The 15,792-nt window shown below is 42.6% G+C and overlaps 1 protein-coding gene and 1 long non-coding RNA gene across 2 annotated transcripts; both read right to left on the reverse strand.

Moving 5' to 3' along the window:
* Positions 1–4,549: 4,549 nt before the first annotated feature.
* LOC136429359 (uncharacterized) lies at positions 4,550–6,382 on the reverse strand. Its single transcript, XR_010754750.1, has 3 exons — positions 6,024–6,382; positions 5,498–5,605; positions 4,550–5,002 (listed from the first exon to the last, which is right to left on the reverse strand). It is a non-coding gene; the product is annotated as an uncharacterized lncRNA (long non-coding RNA).
* Positions 6,383–7,752: 1,370 nt separating this feature from the next.
* Positions 7,753–15,557, reverse strand: LOC136431375 (uncharacterized). The gene is made up of 7 exons (XM_066422722.1): positions 14,783–15,557; positions 12,563–13,567; positions 11,588–11,655; positions 9,813–10,048; positions 8,989–9,071; positions 8,370–8,519; positions 7,753–8,187 (listed from the first exon to the last, which is right to left on the reverse strand). The coding sequence occupies exons 1-7, from the start codon at positions 15,060–15,062 to the stop codon at positions 7,943–7,945; spliced, it is 2,067 nt and encodes a 688-aa protein (XP_066278819.1). The 5' UTR covers positions 15,063–15,557; the 3' UTR covers positions 7,753–7,942.
* Positions 15,558–15,792: the final 235 nt, after the last annotated feature.

The raw sequence follows: 15,792 nt of genomic DNA on the forward strand, positions 1-15,792 counted from the left end.
AGGATAGCTGCTGTGATACCATGTTTAGTTTCTTCAAAGAGGTTAAAAAGGGACAGCCTTGGTTTCTTCAATTCTTGTTATAACGTTTTTGGTATCTATTTCAAAGATTTAGGCTTCTTATTTTTTGCCCATCTGGCTATCTTTTAAACCCTCTGGCATTAGATTCGTAGTATGCGGAGGCGCGCTATTACGCTTTTTTTTGCAGAAATGGTCTAATTATCTAGCTAGATACCTACCTAGCTAGATCGATGACAATACAGATAAAAAGACACATACAGGTAGAAATAGATACGTACTTATACCGAACTTCAGCCTGCTTGTCTGGGCCAAAAGAGCAGAACGCCGGTGACAATCGTGAAAACAGTCGCCCGGAACAGTAGAACACCGCGGCAAACACCGCGCCTCCACCGGCAAAGGCCACGAGATGTGTCCAACTCAGCGGAAGAGTTGTCAACATGCTGCAATCGGCACTCATTTTCAGGGCAACGAGAATGTAGAACTAGAAGACGTCGACGTGTGTGGATCAGTCGTGTCGCAGTTCTACAGTACCGGCACCGTCTAATTTAACGGGTTTTATATAATACGATCGTAGTCGAGCGAACACACCCTCTTGTGACGTCGCACGTTTCATAAGCACGCCGTGAGCACATTTACGACAGTGCGAGTCACTTCCTATAAAGCTTCGCAAATGTTGCAGTTTGAGACGACCGTTGACATGTCCAAAAGTCACCTTTGGATTGCACATCTGCTCTCATGTGAGGTTATTTACGTAGACTAGATAAAGTAGTTGACATACCTCTCAAATTGTAACAGGATAATTGATCATTAAAGGTAGGTAAATATCACACACATCGCCCCTTGTGACGTCCGTTATTGTTGAGGTTATATAAGGTCACCCTTTCTTTAAAACACCATGCATATGCGAGGCTGACGTTCAAAAGTTTGCGACCCCTGAATAAAGGAGCATTACTGAAATTAAGCATGACTGTCCAGTAACCATAAAGCCTGCCAACAATATCCACCAAAATTTAAACAATTCGTGAAAATGCCTGGCAAACCTTCACTTGTGGCCATTTGGCAAGATGTTACAAGGCGGTCAATGGTCATCCTACACCAGTCTCTACCAGACTGACTACGCCGGCCTATGGGGAGAATAATTTGACAGGGGAGTTTGGCTACCAGGCGGTTTTTAAACGGACAAAAATCGATGCCCGCGCGAATGATGATGATGATTTTATTCGGTAAGAAGCTCGCGGATTACGTTACAACATAATCCGAATTCCGTTCTTATTACAAAAAGGGTTTCCACATACAATCTTGATACAATTCCCATAATCACAATATCATTACATTTCGAAAAACTTGCACAATAAAATCCAAACTTTCTTAAATCGAGTTAGCCACGTCGATACATTATCACGTATGACATAACGTGAAAAGAAAGAGAACAATATAATACATATAACATATGATACAATAAAAACAGTGCTGATGGTACTGCTGATTGAGTTCATTGTTATAGAGCCGAATAGCAGTGTGCAGAAAGGAGTTGCTCAGCCTCTTAGTGCTTTCGGAACGCTTATTGAGCTACAGTTTCCGAGTGAGAGTCCCGTGGCTCCTGTTCTCGTGGGTGGCACCAAGTCGTGTAGGGGATGGTCCACACGGAGCATTCGTTGAAACAGGTTCACTGCTGCCTCTTCCCTTCTCGACTGCAGTGTGGGCAGGTCAGGTACGGATCGTCTTCCTCCCAAGGAATCCCGGGGGATTCTCTCAATGGCCAGTTCCTGCTCCTTAGTGCACCCAACCAGTAACACGTGACAGTACTCGAGTACTGGCCGTACAACGGTGCAAGATAGATTTGTATAAGGTCCGGTAGGCTGGTGCCTTGTTTGGTCGGTAAACGCAAGTAGTGTAATCTACGCGATGCTTTACTGATCATTGAAGTAACCTGTTCGTTGAAGGTAAGGTTCTTATCTATGACGAAACCTAGTCCTTTGGCACAGTCCACAGATGGTACTGGTTGGCCTCCGAGAGTGACCGTGGGTGGAGTAGGAACTGATCTGCTGAAACAGATCTGAAGAAGCATGCTCTTTCCACCGTTCAGCGTCATCTTGTTGTCTAGTACCCAGGAGTTGAGGTTAGAAGACTCTTCCTCTACAGTTGTGTCCTGGTCGGCTAAGGGCACAGAGAGAGTTCTTGACAGAGAAACGTCATCGGCATACCCAACGTTCATGGTGTCGTCATGTACAGTGGTGCGTGTGCTCATAAAGAGAAGAAACAGGTAGGGGGAAAGAACCCCTCCCTGTGGCTCCCCCGACGTTAGGGTGCGCCAGGAACTGGACGCGCCGTCGGCTACGACTCTCTGCTGGCGGTTCTGAAGGTAGCTGTGGATCCACCTCTGCATGCAAGGGCTAACGTGGATGTCAATGACTCGCTGTAGAAGCCGAGCGTGGTCCACACGGTCAAACGCTTTACTCATGTCCGCAAAGATGGCTCTGACCAGGGTCGGCTTGTTTGAGTCCACAGCCTTCAGCCACGTCTGCACCATTCGAACCAGAGCCAGGGTCGTTGAGGAACCCTTAACGTAGGCGTACTGGTCCTTGATGACAGTCTGGATGGAAGGTAGTAGCCTTTTCAAGATGCACCTCTCCAGAAGCTTTGCCAAGACTGAGAGAAGGGACACTGGTCTCATGTCACGGGCTTGAGATGCGCCGGCAAATTTAGGCACCGGGACCACGTTTGCTGACTTCCAGGCTACGGGTACTGTTCCTTCTTCGTATGAGGTGTTGAATAAGTGGGCTATAATCGGGGCAAGGTCATCTGCAAACACCGTTAGAATCCAGTTCGGTAGATTATCTGGACCGCATGCCTTCTTGGGTTTGACAGACTTCAGAAGACACTTGACCTCCCCAATTGAGCACAGTTCAGGACCAGGTTCACCGAGTGGTAGAGGAAACATGTGGAGTGGCGCACCCTGACACCATGCCTCAGAAAAGTGTTGGCTGATCGTTTCCGCCACTTGCTCTGGGGTCCCATCCGCTACAGAACGTTTCGGCTTCTCCTGCGATCTGCCAAGCTCTCGGTTTATGCAGGACCACCATTTGCGCGGTTTTTCCTGTTTTAGATCCTGTATACAGTTCCGGTAGTGCCAGTTTTTCGCCTGCTGCACAACAGTTTTCACCTTGTCCCTCAGTTGCTTCCACAAGGGCGACTTTCCGTGTCGCAGGAATTCCGCTTGCCTCTGTGAAATCGCTCGTTTCACCCTTTCCGTCATCCAGCTTTTGTCGTTCGTCCGAACTGACTTAACCTTCAGCGGGAAATTATGCTCCACCAGACTCATGATGGTGTCGTAGAACGGCGAGACTTTCTCTTCCACGGACGTGGCTCGAAGCACACGTGCCCATTCAGTGGAGGCAATGGCGAGGGCAAAGCTTGTTTTGTTGGAGTGAGAGACTACTCTACGAGACAGCTTGACTGGAGCTTGCTTCTCATCCGGAGACCGAGCTTGTAGCACGACGCAGGCGTGGTCACTTCTACCTATCGGTGCGATTACCTGGGGATCGCGGTAGAACCGAGCAACATTCGTGATCACGACGTCGAGAACAGCTGTGCCCCTGGTGGGCTGCTTGACGATTTGCCTCAGTGACGGATGGGCGGCATGGATACGTCGTAGGGGTAGTCTGTTTACATCTCCACAGAGCAGGACTCCGGCTTGAGGTTGGCGACGGTGTATAACATCGATAGTGTTGACCAGGTATTTCAGAATCTGATCATTTCCATCTTTGTTATTTCTACACGGAGGGTGGTAAAAAACACCAAGTATTAAAACAGGAACAGACCTAGGGATCCGACGTGGCCGGACCTCGATCCACAGGACTTCTAAGTCCTTGACCTCAAGGTCTTGGAGTCTGTGGGCAGGAATGTTGTTCGAAATATACGTGACCAGTCCACCACCCTTTTTACCTAGTCTGTCTTTCCGAAACAGTTGAAATCCATGCAATGACAAAAGACAGAGACCACCGTCGCCATGGCAAAATCTTTTTATGTTGCCAATCTTGTTGTTATTACGTTTGATTTTAAAGTGTACAAAGTGGCGGTTGGTGGTGATGAAACGCCATCCAATAAACTTGAAAGTTGATATATTTGTTCGGCTGTATGAATACATAAAACTAGGGCTATTCAAGTAGCCAACGGCTATTGCAAAGGAGTATCAATACACAATACAGGCGGTTACAATGCGTCCATAAAGCACAGGAGCTAGGTACTACTTTTTTTGTTTAAAATTGCAAGCTTTCGATCAATTGTAAAAGTGTAAAGTTTCAACTGAAACATAAGTTTAGATTAATCATTATTTGGTGTTTCTCATTTTGTAACCAAAATTTAAGTAATTTCATTTTCTTAACAATACTTTATAGATAAAAAGAGCCGTTCACAGATCTTAAGCCATGGCGTTCTAGTGTTAGCAATTCTGTTTCTCAATAAAAATATTTATTTTTTCAAATTTAGCTTGAGCTGCAACAACTCAAAAAAGCAAAAGTGTTTTGACGTACATGTTTAAAGATTCTGATGCTAACTTTACTGTAAGTTGACTTTAATTGAAGCTTAAAATATGAAGGCCTTGTTGCAATTGTAACAGGTGTAACAGGGACTATCATGTAGCAGTGATAGCACCACACCAACTGCTCAACCTATGGGGTCGCGACCTTTTAGCCTAGTGGTTAGAGTGCGTGAGATTGTGATCCGAAGCTCGGGGGATCGAACCCCGGGGCCGGCAGTTTATGTTCCTCCCTTTCCTTGTTCCACAGGCAACAGTATTTCCTCAGGCATAATAGGTAAAGTAGCCGATCAAAAATGCCACAAAGATCACAGAAAAAACGATCCTGGCAAAGAAGTCCACTCTGCTCGCCTCTCTCTCAGCTGACTGCAGCTCGTCCTCTTCCTCCCCGGCCCATGCTGTGGACGGTCGTGGCGTTGATTCCACCATGGTTGACCACAGTGCCAGCTGTATGTATGTGAGGGAAGAAAAAAAGAAAGAATTAGGACGAAGGGTCATCTGTTCTAGGAAGACTTAAGAGTCGGATGTACATGTACAGTGTTTTTCTTAGTATTGACGAAACATTTTAAAGACATTTCAATAAGGAGATCTTACATGAGATTTAAATTGATGGGTACTTTAAGCACTAGCAAGCCTGTAAAATCTTTAGTTATGCATCTTGTGCAACCATATATGAACACTTTTCACTTAGATGATTTAATGTTGAAAATTTAACACTTGTCAACATGGCAAAAGTGGAGTTCAAAACTTAAACTGTAGAGCGTTCTATACTTGTCGTGGTAACACTCATTGCAGATTTACAGAAATTAGAGCATTTGGAACTGTGGCAACCTTGAATGTGAACGAGAAATCTAGCTTTTAGCATAGCTTTCCACTAACAAATCTAGCTGTAAAGAAAAAAAAATCTGTTTGAAACCCTGAATAAGAAAAAAATATATCAACCTTTCCTCCTGAGCAGATGTAGTTGACCAGAACAGTCTCCAGCAAGGTGAGCATCACCACAACGAGACATCCGATCATCCACACTTCATAGGCTCGCACCAGGTTCGTCTGGGAGTAAACATGAGACGCATTTATAGCCTCTACCAGACTTATTAAGTTGCTGTTAAAACGTCGCCAAAAAGGCCAAATACTGAAAATAAAAAGTCTAGATAATTTGCCAGAGGAGTTAGCCATAGAGTTGCAAATGATTCAGCATGTTGCTACCATTTTCAAAAGAGTGGGGTATAAAAACTATGAATGAATCATAGTACAAAGCAAAACCATTAAGGGACAATCGCCTATGTCAGCCATTGGTCAAGACCAGCTATGACTCATACCAGTCCCAAAGGTCTGGTCATTTGGTATTTCTGGCGAAGACTTCAGTAGCATAACTTTTTGAGTATTTATAAATTTAAAAAAAAGCTGAATAACTACCCAACCAACGAACAAACGCTCGTGAAAACATTTCTTAGTGGACGAGGCTCACCTGGGGTTTTCTCGTATTGCTGCTCTTGATGATCAGAGACAGGAGCGTGCTGATTCCCAATCCGACCCTCCCATTGACCTCCCGGGGGTGCAGCCAAGTGCCGAGCCATGACGTACACACCACTGAGGCAGTGGGCAGGAAGGTCTGGAGCACGTGGCTCTGCAGACGGCGGGAAAACTGCAGCCGGACGTCCAGGGTGGAGATCTGAGTCAGACCTGAGGCATGAAAACATCATTCGTTACTCTCCTTTGAAAGTTTTAAGAAGCAGCGACTATCAAGACATTTAATTGCATGATACTTTTTTTTCAAGTTGGGTGTCTATTACTAGTATTATTGGTTTCTAAACATTTTTGTTTCTATGCCATTAATGAAACATTTGTGCCTGTGTTTGTGTTTGAACAATTCGTTTTTTTTAAACATTTCTGCAGTTCATTTGGAAATGTCTAAGTGTGGTATCATCGAGACAAAAATAACAAGAGTTCTACGACCTCATACCTTCGCCAAATGATTTTGACCTTTATGACTGACGTATTAGGAGTGTTTTTCATCAATCAAAAATCATACCAGTTGATCCTCCTCACCCAAATAACATAAGTTGTCCAAACCTCCTTGTTATGATTATGAGCATAACAAAGAAGGTTATGCTAACATTTATCATCAATAATGCAAATAAGCTCCTTATTAGCATAATTTGATTCAATGGTGTTCACATTCACACAACTTCTAAATGCCACAAGTATGAAATTGCCGTTATTTACTAGTATGGAATGATAGTAGTTTCTCATTAATTATGCAAATTAGGCCTACATTTGCATAATGTCTATCTATTGACATTCCTCTCTTCCTCAGTTACAAATGTTACATATTTGAATAGTCATATCATGGAACACAGCAGGTTTTTAAAATTGCCTCATTAATTATAATCTGATTTGCATAATTATCATCCAATCATACAAAGCATCACGTAAGCTATCTACATACCAAAAATCATGACCATCCATCAAGCCCATCTCGAGTTATATTATTTTCTCATTAATTATGTAAATGAGGTTCTCATTTGCATAGCTGATATCTATTAATATTTCTCTCTTCCTCAGTTACATATGTCACATGTTTGCGAGTCCTATCATGGAAATTGATGGATGTATAAACTTTCCTCATTAATTATGCAAATTAGTTACTGATTTGCATAATAAGTATCCAATCATGTACATCATCGCTCAAGCTATGTACTTGCAAAAAATCATGACCTTCCATCAAGCCCTTCTTGAGTTATTCCCTTTCAAAGTCTGAAGCAAAACCTGCCCCTGCAGTTGCTAGGGGGCCCAAACCTATACCACTTACTCTCTGCCCAACGAGCTATCTACCACTCAAAAATCAGTTCCATAGCATGTCCACAACACGAGATATCATAACAGGAAGTTCCGCTGCAGTACCGTAACAAGCCGCTAGGGGGCCCAAAATCTAATCATTTTCAGGTTTCATCGAGACCTACCAACATACCAAATACCAAGACAATCCTTCCAAGAATTCTGGACTTATCGTGTTCACTAACAGACACACAGACATGCTCGGTAAAATATAACCTTCTCGGCGAAGGTACATTCCACACCAATGAATACAGCTGGCTGACAGCCAATTTGTCCCTGGCAGTAACTGACGTTTCCTGCCTGCCTCATGACCCCTCATGACCAACTTAGCACCCCTGCCCGTATCAATATCCCTTGAAACAACACAGACCACACGTCGCAACCAGAACGCATAGTATGAGCATACAATTTAACACATTTTTACACTTTTCTCCTTAATTATGCAAAGTACTTTGCCCAAAATCTAATCATCTTGAGATTTCCCACATACACACGGACACACCAAATACGACAACAAACCATCCAGGCGTTCTCGACTTATCCTGTTCACTAACAGACACACAGACATGCATGAAAAAATAACCTTCTCGACGAAATTTCGTCGCGAAGGTAATTATAGGAGATAAAAAAAAGCAGTTCGCCTGATGTTTTGGACTTCTTGCACTCGTTGGTGTTGTACAGGCAGTTGCCGAAGTAGGCTTTGCACACGGCACACTTGTTCCCTTGACTGCACCCCCTCATATCAGGGCAGTGGTCGGCGTTGTAGGCACACTTGCCTGTGAGCAGATGGCAGGCTGCAAGAAAACATCAATTGCTGCAAGTTAGTACTGTACACTGTCAAGGATACAACAACTATAATATACGTATTTAGACAGATGTTACCATTTTTGCAAGGCCCGGTAACATATAATAGTTTTGGGGATGGGATCTTTTAGAGACCGCAAATGATGCCAAAACGTTGACTGTTGACCCTTACCTGGCTCATATTTGTCCATTTGCTGAATTGAAGAATGAACCATCAGCCCTGTCAGTTCGAACTGTGACACGATGGCGGTCATGTCTGTCGTCACGGGCCCGGGAGAGCTGGCGTTCTTTCCCGGGAGGAGAGGGAAATACAATCCGCTGTCTGCAGAAAACACCACATTAATACCCGATAATATGATTTCATCAGGTTTGTGAATGACTGAATAGCAAAGTTCTTTTATTCACAACCACGTATGTACACGACCTCAACACCACATGTTAGTACAAGAAATGATTCAAGATACAAGTCAAAACTCAGAAATGAGAGGGAAGTTGCCAAGACTTACAAACAAATACTGGCAATCTAATCGTGTGTCGTTTATTGAAAAGTCATGCCCAAGTGCTAATTGTACAGCAATTTGTAATTCTAGAGTAGCTAGAAAACAAGTGCATAAATACAACAGTTGAAAATTATTAATATACAAGATTGAAATTCACCTTGATTTGCAATCGCTGTGACACACCATTTTGGTTAGAAATGGCACAATCTTTCATCAGAATCTTTCATATCAAATGTAATGTTTGCTTTTCTATAGTGTAATGCATCTACGACATCAAAAAGGGTTTCTTACATCCATGTAGTTTGAAGCTGCATTCCTGTTGATCCAAGGGGTACCTCGCCATACTCGGCACACAGGTCAGGTACAGAGTCCTCCTGTAGATGGACAATCTACAGTTATTCACATTTCCCAAAACAAGCAACAAGTTTTAAGAGTCTCGATGCTACAGACTGTTTTGAGTACATATTCAAATGCAACAATCCCCACAATGCGAAAATAGGTAAATATCTAAACGACTGCTTTCACATTAGAAACAATATCGAAACTAATGATTAAACCAACTCGATTATGACACTATATCAAGAACGTAATACTATGCTAGCCCTTATTGCATTGTATTAGTAATTAGAATGTTAAGTTGTATTCTATACTTCTACTTTGTATTATGTTTACGAATTCTTGCCATACTTTGTACCATGTACAATTGTCGAGCCTTAAAGTTTTTCTTCTTCCTGTCAGTGTGGTGTCATTCGTCTAAAACTATAGAATGGTAGTAAAAAAGCAATAAGCACAAGCAATACAATATAATTCATAAAGATAGCGTTCAACAGACATAGAAACATACCTCAGAATGTATGATATGTACATATACAATAGTACCTATACACAACACAATCAGGAATGGGCCACGGTGTCAAAGTAGTAATATTTCATTTTTAGCATGTGTCTAATTTTTTAAATTCCTGGTGTCTTTGCAAATTTGATGTGAGTTAGGTCATAAATCTGATAGCAACAGGACAGAAAACTTAACAGGATTGGCGTGTTTCATTTCAAGTACAAGTAACTTGAGGGACTGGTGGGAGAGATACGGTGAGATATACAAGGAGGAAACTCACGTTAGCTCGTGAAGTAAAATTCCAGACGGGTGAAGCCACATGCTGATGTCATTATCGCTCCCTCCTCTCCCGCGCTTTCTCTTCTTGGTGACGTCAGCAGCCCTCCGCACGGCCGCTCCAAACGCCATCGGAGGGGCCCACATCAAAGATGTCGGCACTGGTGTCCAGTGGGTGGTCAGACCGCGGAGACGGGGGTCAGCCCACGCCATGTTGTACTCCACCGTCACTGACAAGTTCTGTAAACAACCATGAACCACAATTATCACCTTTATCACATTTCGTGATTGTTACGTTAACTTGTTTGTTTGGAAGAAACTTCCCTTTAATCCTATCCAGACTGGGCTTTTTTGGTATATCTGGGACTGGGGGGGGGGGGGCTGATTCGGCCCCCCCCCCCTCATAATTTCCGAACGGTATGATGTATCATCACCAAATTTGTAGGGAGTGATATTCACGTCAAGTTTTATAATTCCTGTAATTTTGGTGACGTTATGACGTAATATGACGTAATTATGACGTCATTTATGTGATTTTATTGGCTAAATAGGGAATTCCCGTAATATCTATAGGAATTAAACAAAACGGTTTGTATTATTCATTTTAAGGTATGCAAAGACATACAACGTCAATGGTAGGTACGTTGACGTCAAATGACGTCATAGAATGGCGTCATGTGTTGTTAGCGATCCCTTGGGATCCGCCATCTTGGATCGGCCATTTTGAAATTTACAAAAATCCTTTTTTTTCCACTTATGACCCCAAAGGACGCTGAAAATAGACTAAAAACGTTAATCTAAATGTTTCTGATAAAGAAAATGTCAGGTATTGACGATTTTGAGGACGAAAAAGCCTGCTGATACCTGAAATAGTGATATAGTCCGCCATCTTGGATTTTGGCTGATTACGTCATCAAATTAGCATAAATTATGAATATTAAATCAGGAAAGTTACATCTAATTACATGTTATGTTATACATGAAGGAAAACTAGTGTAGTTGTGCAAGAAAACCCGAGAAATATCATTGTTTTAAAAATATTAATGATTTTTGCATAAAATGCCAGTCAGAAACCCGTTGCCATGGCAACATGAAAAAATGATAAACTTAAACCATTATTATAAAATTGTTGCCAACAAAATTTTAGGAAAAGTCAGCAAGTTTGGTTGTCCTAGCATACATCGTTCGGCAGTAATACGATGTCAAAGTTGGCGCGGGCACTTTTAGCCCCCCCCCCCAGTCTGGATAGGGTTAATTTCGAAGTACTGCTTCTAAAGCATCAAGCCATGTGCTTTAGTACATAGAAGCCTTTTATTTTATTTAATTTTATTCAAATTGCAGCAGGCAATACATGACAACCCAGGCAGCAGTAGCTGATATCGGGCGTCTGACACATAGCACATACAATAACAATGTTGAACATTGAACATTGAACATAGAAGCCTTGGTGTGTGTGTGTGTGTGGGGGGGGGGTGTAGCTGGGTCAAGAAGGCCTATTGATATCAATATTATATTGTAACAGTCTTAGTATGTCAGTATCTATTTAACTCCATTCTATCATCATCTTCTATTTTTCCTGGTCAATAATAATGTTATCTATTTCACTAACGTTCGTGGGTTATGCTTATTCACTCTAAGGTTACCTAGTGAATTGATGTACCTTATCAGTATTTCATGGCATACACGTTTAACCGTAGGCAAAAAAGTAATATTTTTTCTAATGGCATGATGTGCTAGAGACAAAAAATTGATATGATGATAGTTAATTCTGCCACTGACCGCGTTCTCTTCAAACAGAGGTCCGACATGAAGAATCGTCACCGTTGATGTCACTTCAAACTTCTCTTCTGTCATACAATGAAAAATAAACAAAACGGATATTCTACAAGTTGCCTGTGAGCATGCACACTATATCGTCAGACCATATAAACGTTTGACATGTTTTTGCACTTTGTTGTATGGGCATTTATGTAAAATAAACATAACAATTATTCTAGAATTTTGCTCTGAGCATACAGACTATATCATCATACAATACAGCCATGTTATACGTTACTGTATAGGCTTTTTTGTCACGCATGAATTAATATCAGAAACATGCCAGTTCTAACGAGGTTACAGCAAAGCTGTCAATCATGGCATAGCAACAGTTTATTATGCCCATGGTAACGTACACTTACACGACTGGGGTGAGGTACTGACATCGATAGGTGCAAAAGGTTTGTATTGAGAACTCTGAGAGCACTAATTTACTTTTAGTGCACATTTTGTAGCTCAAGCGTTTTCATCTAGAAATCTTCTGGCGCTCTCAAATAACCCCTATCAAATGCGTAAAGCTCAAATAGAAGAACAACAGAAGAATGCATATGCTCCTTCGAACTATTATAAAGCGCCGTTTACGTTTGATCATCCGTCCATTGGAAAGCAAATGAAGGCCAGCAACTGCCTGCTTCATTTACATGAAAAGTGACTTAAGACGCTCTGTAAGGACAGTTGTCTCTAAGGCCCAGTTTACACACGCGTTTTGGGGTTGTACAAGGAGAACCCTAGGTGGCTGTAGTAGCCTTTTCTAGTAGAAAAACTCCACCCGAGCAGCCCAAAGTTTCTCACACACAGCCCCGAGTCGACACCGAAAACATATGTATATATATATATGTATATATATATATATATATATATATATATATATATATATATATATATATAAAAATCTATCTAAACCGGGCCTGACGTAAAGAGAACGCTGCTACACACCTGTTTGTGGGCCGACGTTGTTGTCGTACCCTTCAGGCATGCGCGCTCCGGTTCTCCATTCGTCCCATTCTTCCTGTGTCGCGTGGTCCTCGCTGACCAGCTCAGACTTGAATGCCGACAAGTTTTCAGACATTCTCTTCAGAACAGTATTCCACTCTTTCTCCACTTCTGCGAGAACTGTATCCTCTGATGCCCCTGTGATTGTACTCGTAGCTGTCGATACCAAAGCACCTGTTGTTGTCCTTGGAGTACTTTTTCCCGAGGTTGCAGCAGTGGAGGTAATATCAGCAGTAGTAGTTGCAGCAGTAATAGTATCAGTAATAGTATCAGTAGTAGAAGCAGTAGTAGTAGCAGTAGCAGTAGTAGTAGAAGCAGTAGTAGTATCTACAGCAGTAGTTGTAGCTTTAGTAGCTATAATAGTGGCAGTAGCAGCAGTAGTTTCGGGAGTAGTAGTAGCAGGTGCAGTAGTAGCTGCAGTAGTAGCAGTGGCAGCAGTAGTACCAGTAGCAGTACTAGCTGCAGTAGGTGCAGCAGAAGTAGTAGTAGCAGCAGCAGTAGTAGTTGCAGCAGCAGTGGTAGCTGCAGTTGTGGCCGAGGCAGTAGTAGTTGTGATAGTAGCAGCAGTATTTTCGGGGGTAGTAGTAGCAGCAGCAGTAGTAGCTGCAGTTGTGGTAGCAGCAGCAGTAGTTTTAACAGTAGTAGCTGTAGCAGTAGTTTCAACAGTAGAAGCTGCAGCAGTAGTGGTCGTAGCAGCAGTAGTTTCGGCAGTAGTAGTAGTAGTAGTAGTAGTTTCAGGAGCAGTAGCCGAAGCAGTAGCTGCTGCAGCAGTAGTAGCTTCAGTAGTAGTAGAAGTGGCAGTTGTGGTAGCTGCAGTTGTAGCAGTAGCTGTAGTAGTGATAGCTGTAGCAGTAGTGACTGCAGCAGCAGCAGCAGTAGTTGCAGCAGTAGTAATAGTTGTCCTTGTAGTCAGAGCAGTTGATGAAGGTGCAACTGTTGTTGTTTGGGCTACAATTGGAAAAAAGAAAACTATGACATCATGACGTCAATCAGTCATACAGTTGAGGTAAATTGTTTGTAACAGAAGCATGAAAAACAACACTTTTGTCAGAACGGTCTTCTTCTTGTCCTACACCTCTGTGGAGACTCCTGGAGTTGGACAGGTAGCAGTCGGTGAAATCGAGAACCACTGTGGACTAGCTGTGCTCGCTGTTGTTCCTTGGGCGCTTGGACACCTAAGAGTGTTGGCCCACTTAACGCTTGTGCCAAATTTCAGGCCTAAAATGACTGAGCTTGAAATGAATTGATTTGAACATTTGACAGGAGAAGGAAGAGAAGTAATGCCAGGAAAAACAATATATTCAATCCAAACATGTAGCATGGAGTGAAATATAAAAAGTTGTATACTGTCTCTTCAAGACAATATCAACAAAGTTTGTTTTTGAGATATATATTATTGAACGCGACAGAAAGGAGACACATACCAAGTGCTTGACTTGATAAATGTTTAGGTCTTTGAAGGCTTTGCAAGTGGTAAATTGGTGACTTTTGTATTTGTGAGGCTGCTGTCGACTCAGCTAAATGTCTAGTACATAAATGACGCGTGCAGTAACAAAATGAGATTCTGAATTGATAGTTTGCACTGACTGACCTACAAAAAACTGTTTTTCTGTTAACACCAGCCAATGCATGTACCTCCCCAAACCTCGGGAATTTCATATGCAACTGCACACAAAAAAAGAAATCAAACCTAACTAGTAAAAACTGTTTAGAAGTAGCGCTAGTCGACGACTTTCATTTTACTTTGTGTTTAATTCATTACCGTGTACTGTAACTTGTCATTATGATTATCTTGTATTCTTGCAATTAGCCGGGAACGAATTTGCAATTAAGTTATTATTGATAATGATTGGTAATAATCATGATGTTGGCGAATGTAAATGTGGTGAAACCCCTGAGTTTTGTGGTTGTTTTGCTTGTTGGGAATCAAACGTCTTTGCACTGAAGTGTCACATCTGGAAACCTGTATTTTAGCACAGCCGAGTAATCTGTATGAAGCAGAGAGAGAGAGACTCAACTCCATGACATGTGTGACGACAATGCCCTGCGTCTCGCGTGTGTTCTTCTCGTGGACATGTAACGTTAGCATCTAAGTCCCTCGTGCAGCAATTCCAAAAGGAACCGGGCCATAACATCACCCCACTTATACGAATACACTCATACCTTGATATAGCTGGCAGATGAAATTGTTTCTATCGCTGCATTTCTTGTCCTCCCACTCGAGATCATCCGGCCGGAGGACGGCACAGTGTTTATCGTCGCCATCATTCGGTTTATTGTCTTTCCAGTTGGAATAGCCTGTTGTCTCCAGGGCTTCGCCGTCCTCAAACACCCACTGGCCTTCGCTGTCGGTGTCTTTCAGTCCAATCCATCGTCTGTCCTTGTCTCCTCCCAGGCCGGCGATAAAAGTGTTGTCCGCACTGTCCTTCGGCATGGCCAACATTCCCCCGTCTGCGGCACACGTCTCTTTGGCCTCATCGTACTTCTTTTCATCATCAAAGTACTTGTAGCAAACTCCGTTATTACACCCTGTAGAGAATAATAATAACAATAATTGTAATTCATTATGATTTGTAGTAAACACATTGTAGTAAAAAATGAATGGTTTATTGGTCCGAAATTACCCGTGCAATGGTAGCCAGCGCTGAATTGCTGCAGGGTTTACAATCACGTAATACACAAGATACATATCTACTCCACACTTGCACTTTGTGGAACTGTGGCAAGGGTCTGGGCGGCTGCCATTCGGCGCCAGCAGGTGACCTCAATACGACCCTCCCCAACCGAAGTCATGTACCCGTGATTCACACCTCGTGTAAAGTGCCTTTCCCAAGGGCACAACATCGGGGCATACCAATGGTTTCGAACCCGGGATCTCTCGGTTCTGGGCGAAACACCCTACCGATTGCGCAACACGATGCCACACAGTAAGCGAGTGACTCTTCAACTACAGTAGATAGGTTTGAGCAGGAGATATATAGAGAGACAGAAGCGTTTTTATGTCGTATCCAACTAAAATGATTTAGTACAGATTCAACGCACTTGAAGCAAGCCAAAACAGAGATATAAGCACTCGTTGAATATCCTATGCCTACTAAACACATGGCGGGGCCAATCATACAGGGTCATAAGCGGTCTCCTACTGCCGATAACATGTTAGCGCAACTAGTTAA

This window comes from Branchiostoma lanceolatum, chromosome 3 (genome assembly GCF_035083965.1).
Source record: "Branchiostoma lanceolatum isolate klBraLanc5 chromosome 3, klBraLanc5.hap2, whole genome shotgun sequence".
Classification (NCBI taxonomy): domain Eukaryota; kingdom Metazoa; phylum Chordata; class Leptocardii; order Amphioxiformes; family Branchiostomatidae; genus Branchiostoma; species Branchiostoma lanceolatum.

Excerpts from the sequence above, each read along its gene's own strand:
- LOC136431375 (XM_066422722.1), bottom strand. The coding sequence starts at position 15,062 with ATGTTGGCCATGCCGAAGGACAGTGCGGACAACACTTTTATCGCCGGC. Across the intron at positions 11,656-12,562 it reads CAACGTCGGCCCACAAACAG|AAGAGAAGTTTGAAGTGACA; the intron begins GTGTGTAGCAGC and ends ATTGTATGACAG. Across the intron at positions 9,072-9,812 it reads ATTTTACTTCACGAGCTAAC|GAGGACTCTGTACCTGACCT; the intron begins GTGAGTTTCCTC and ends GTCCATCTACAG.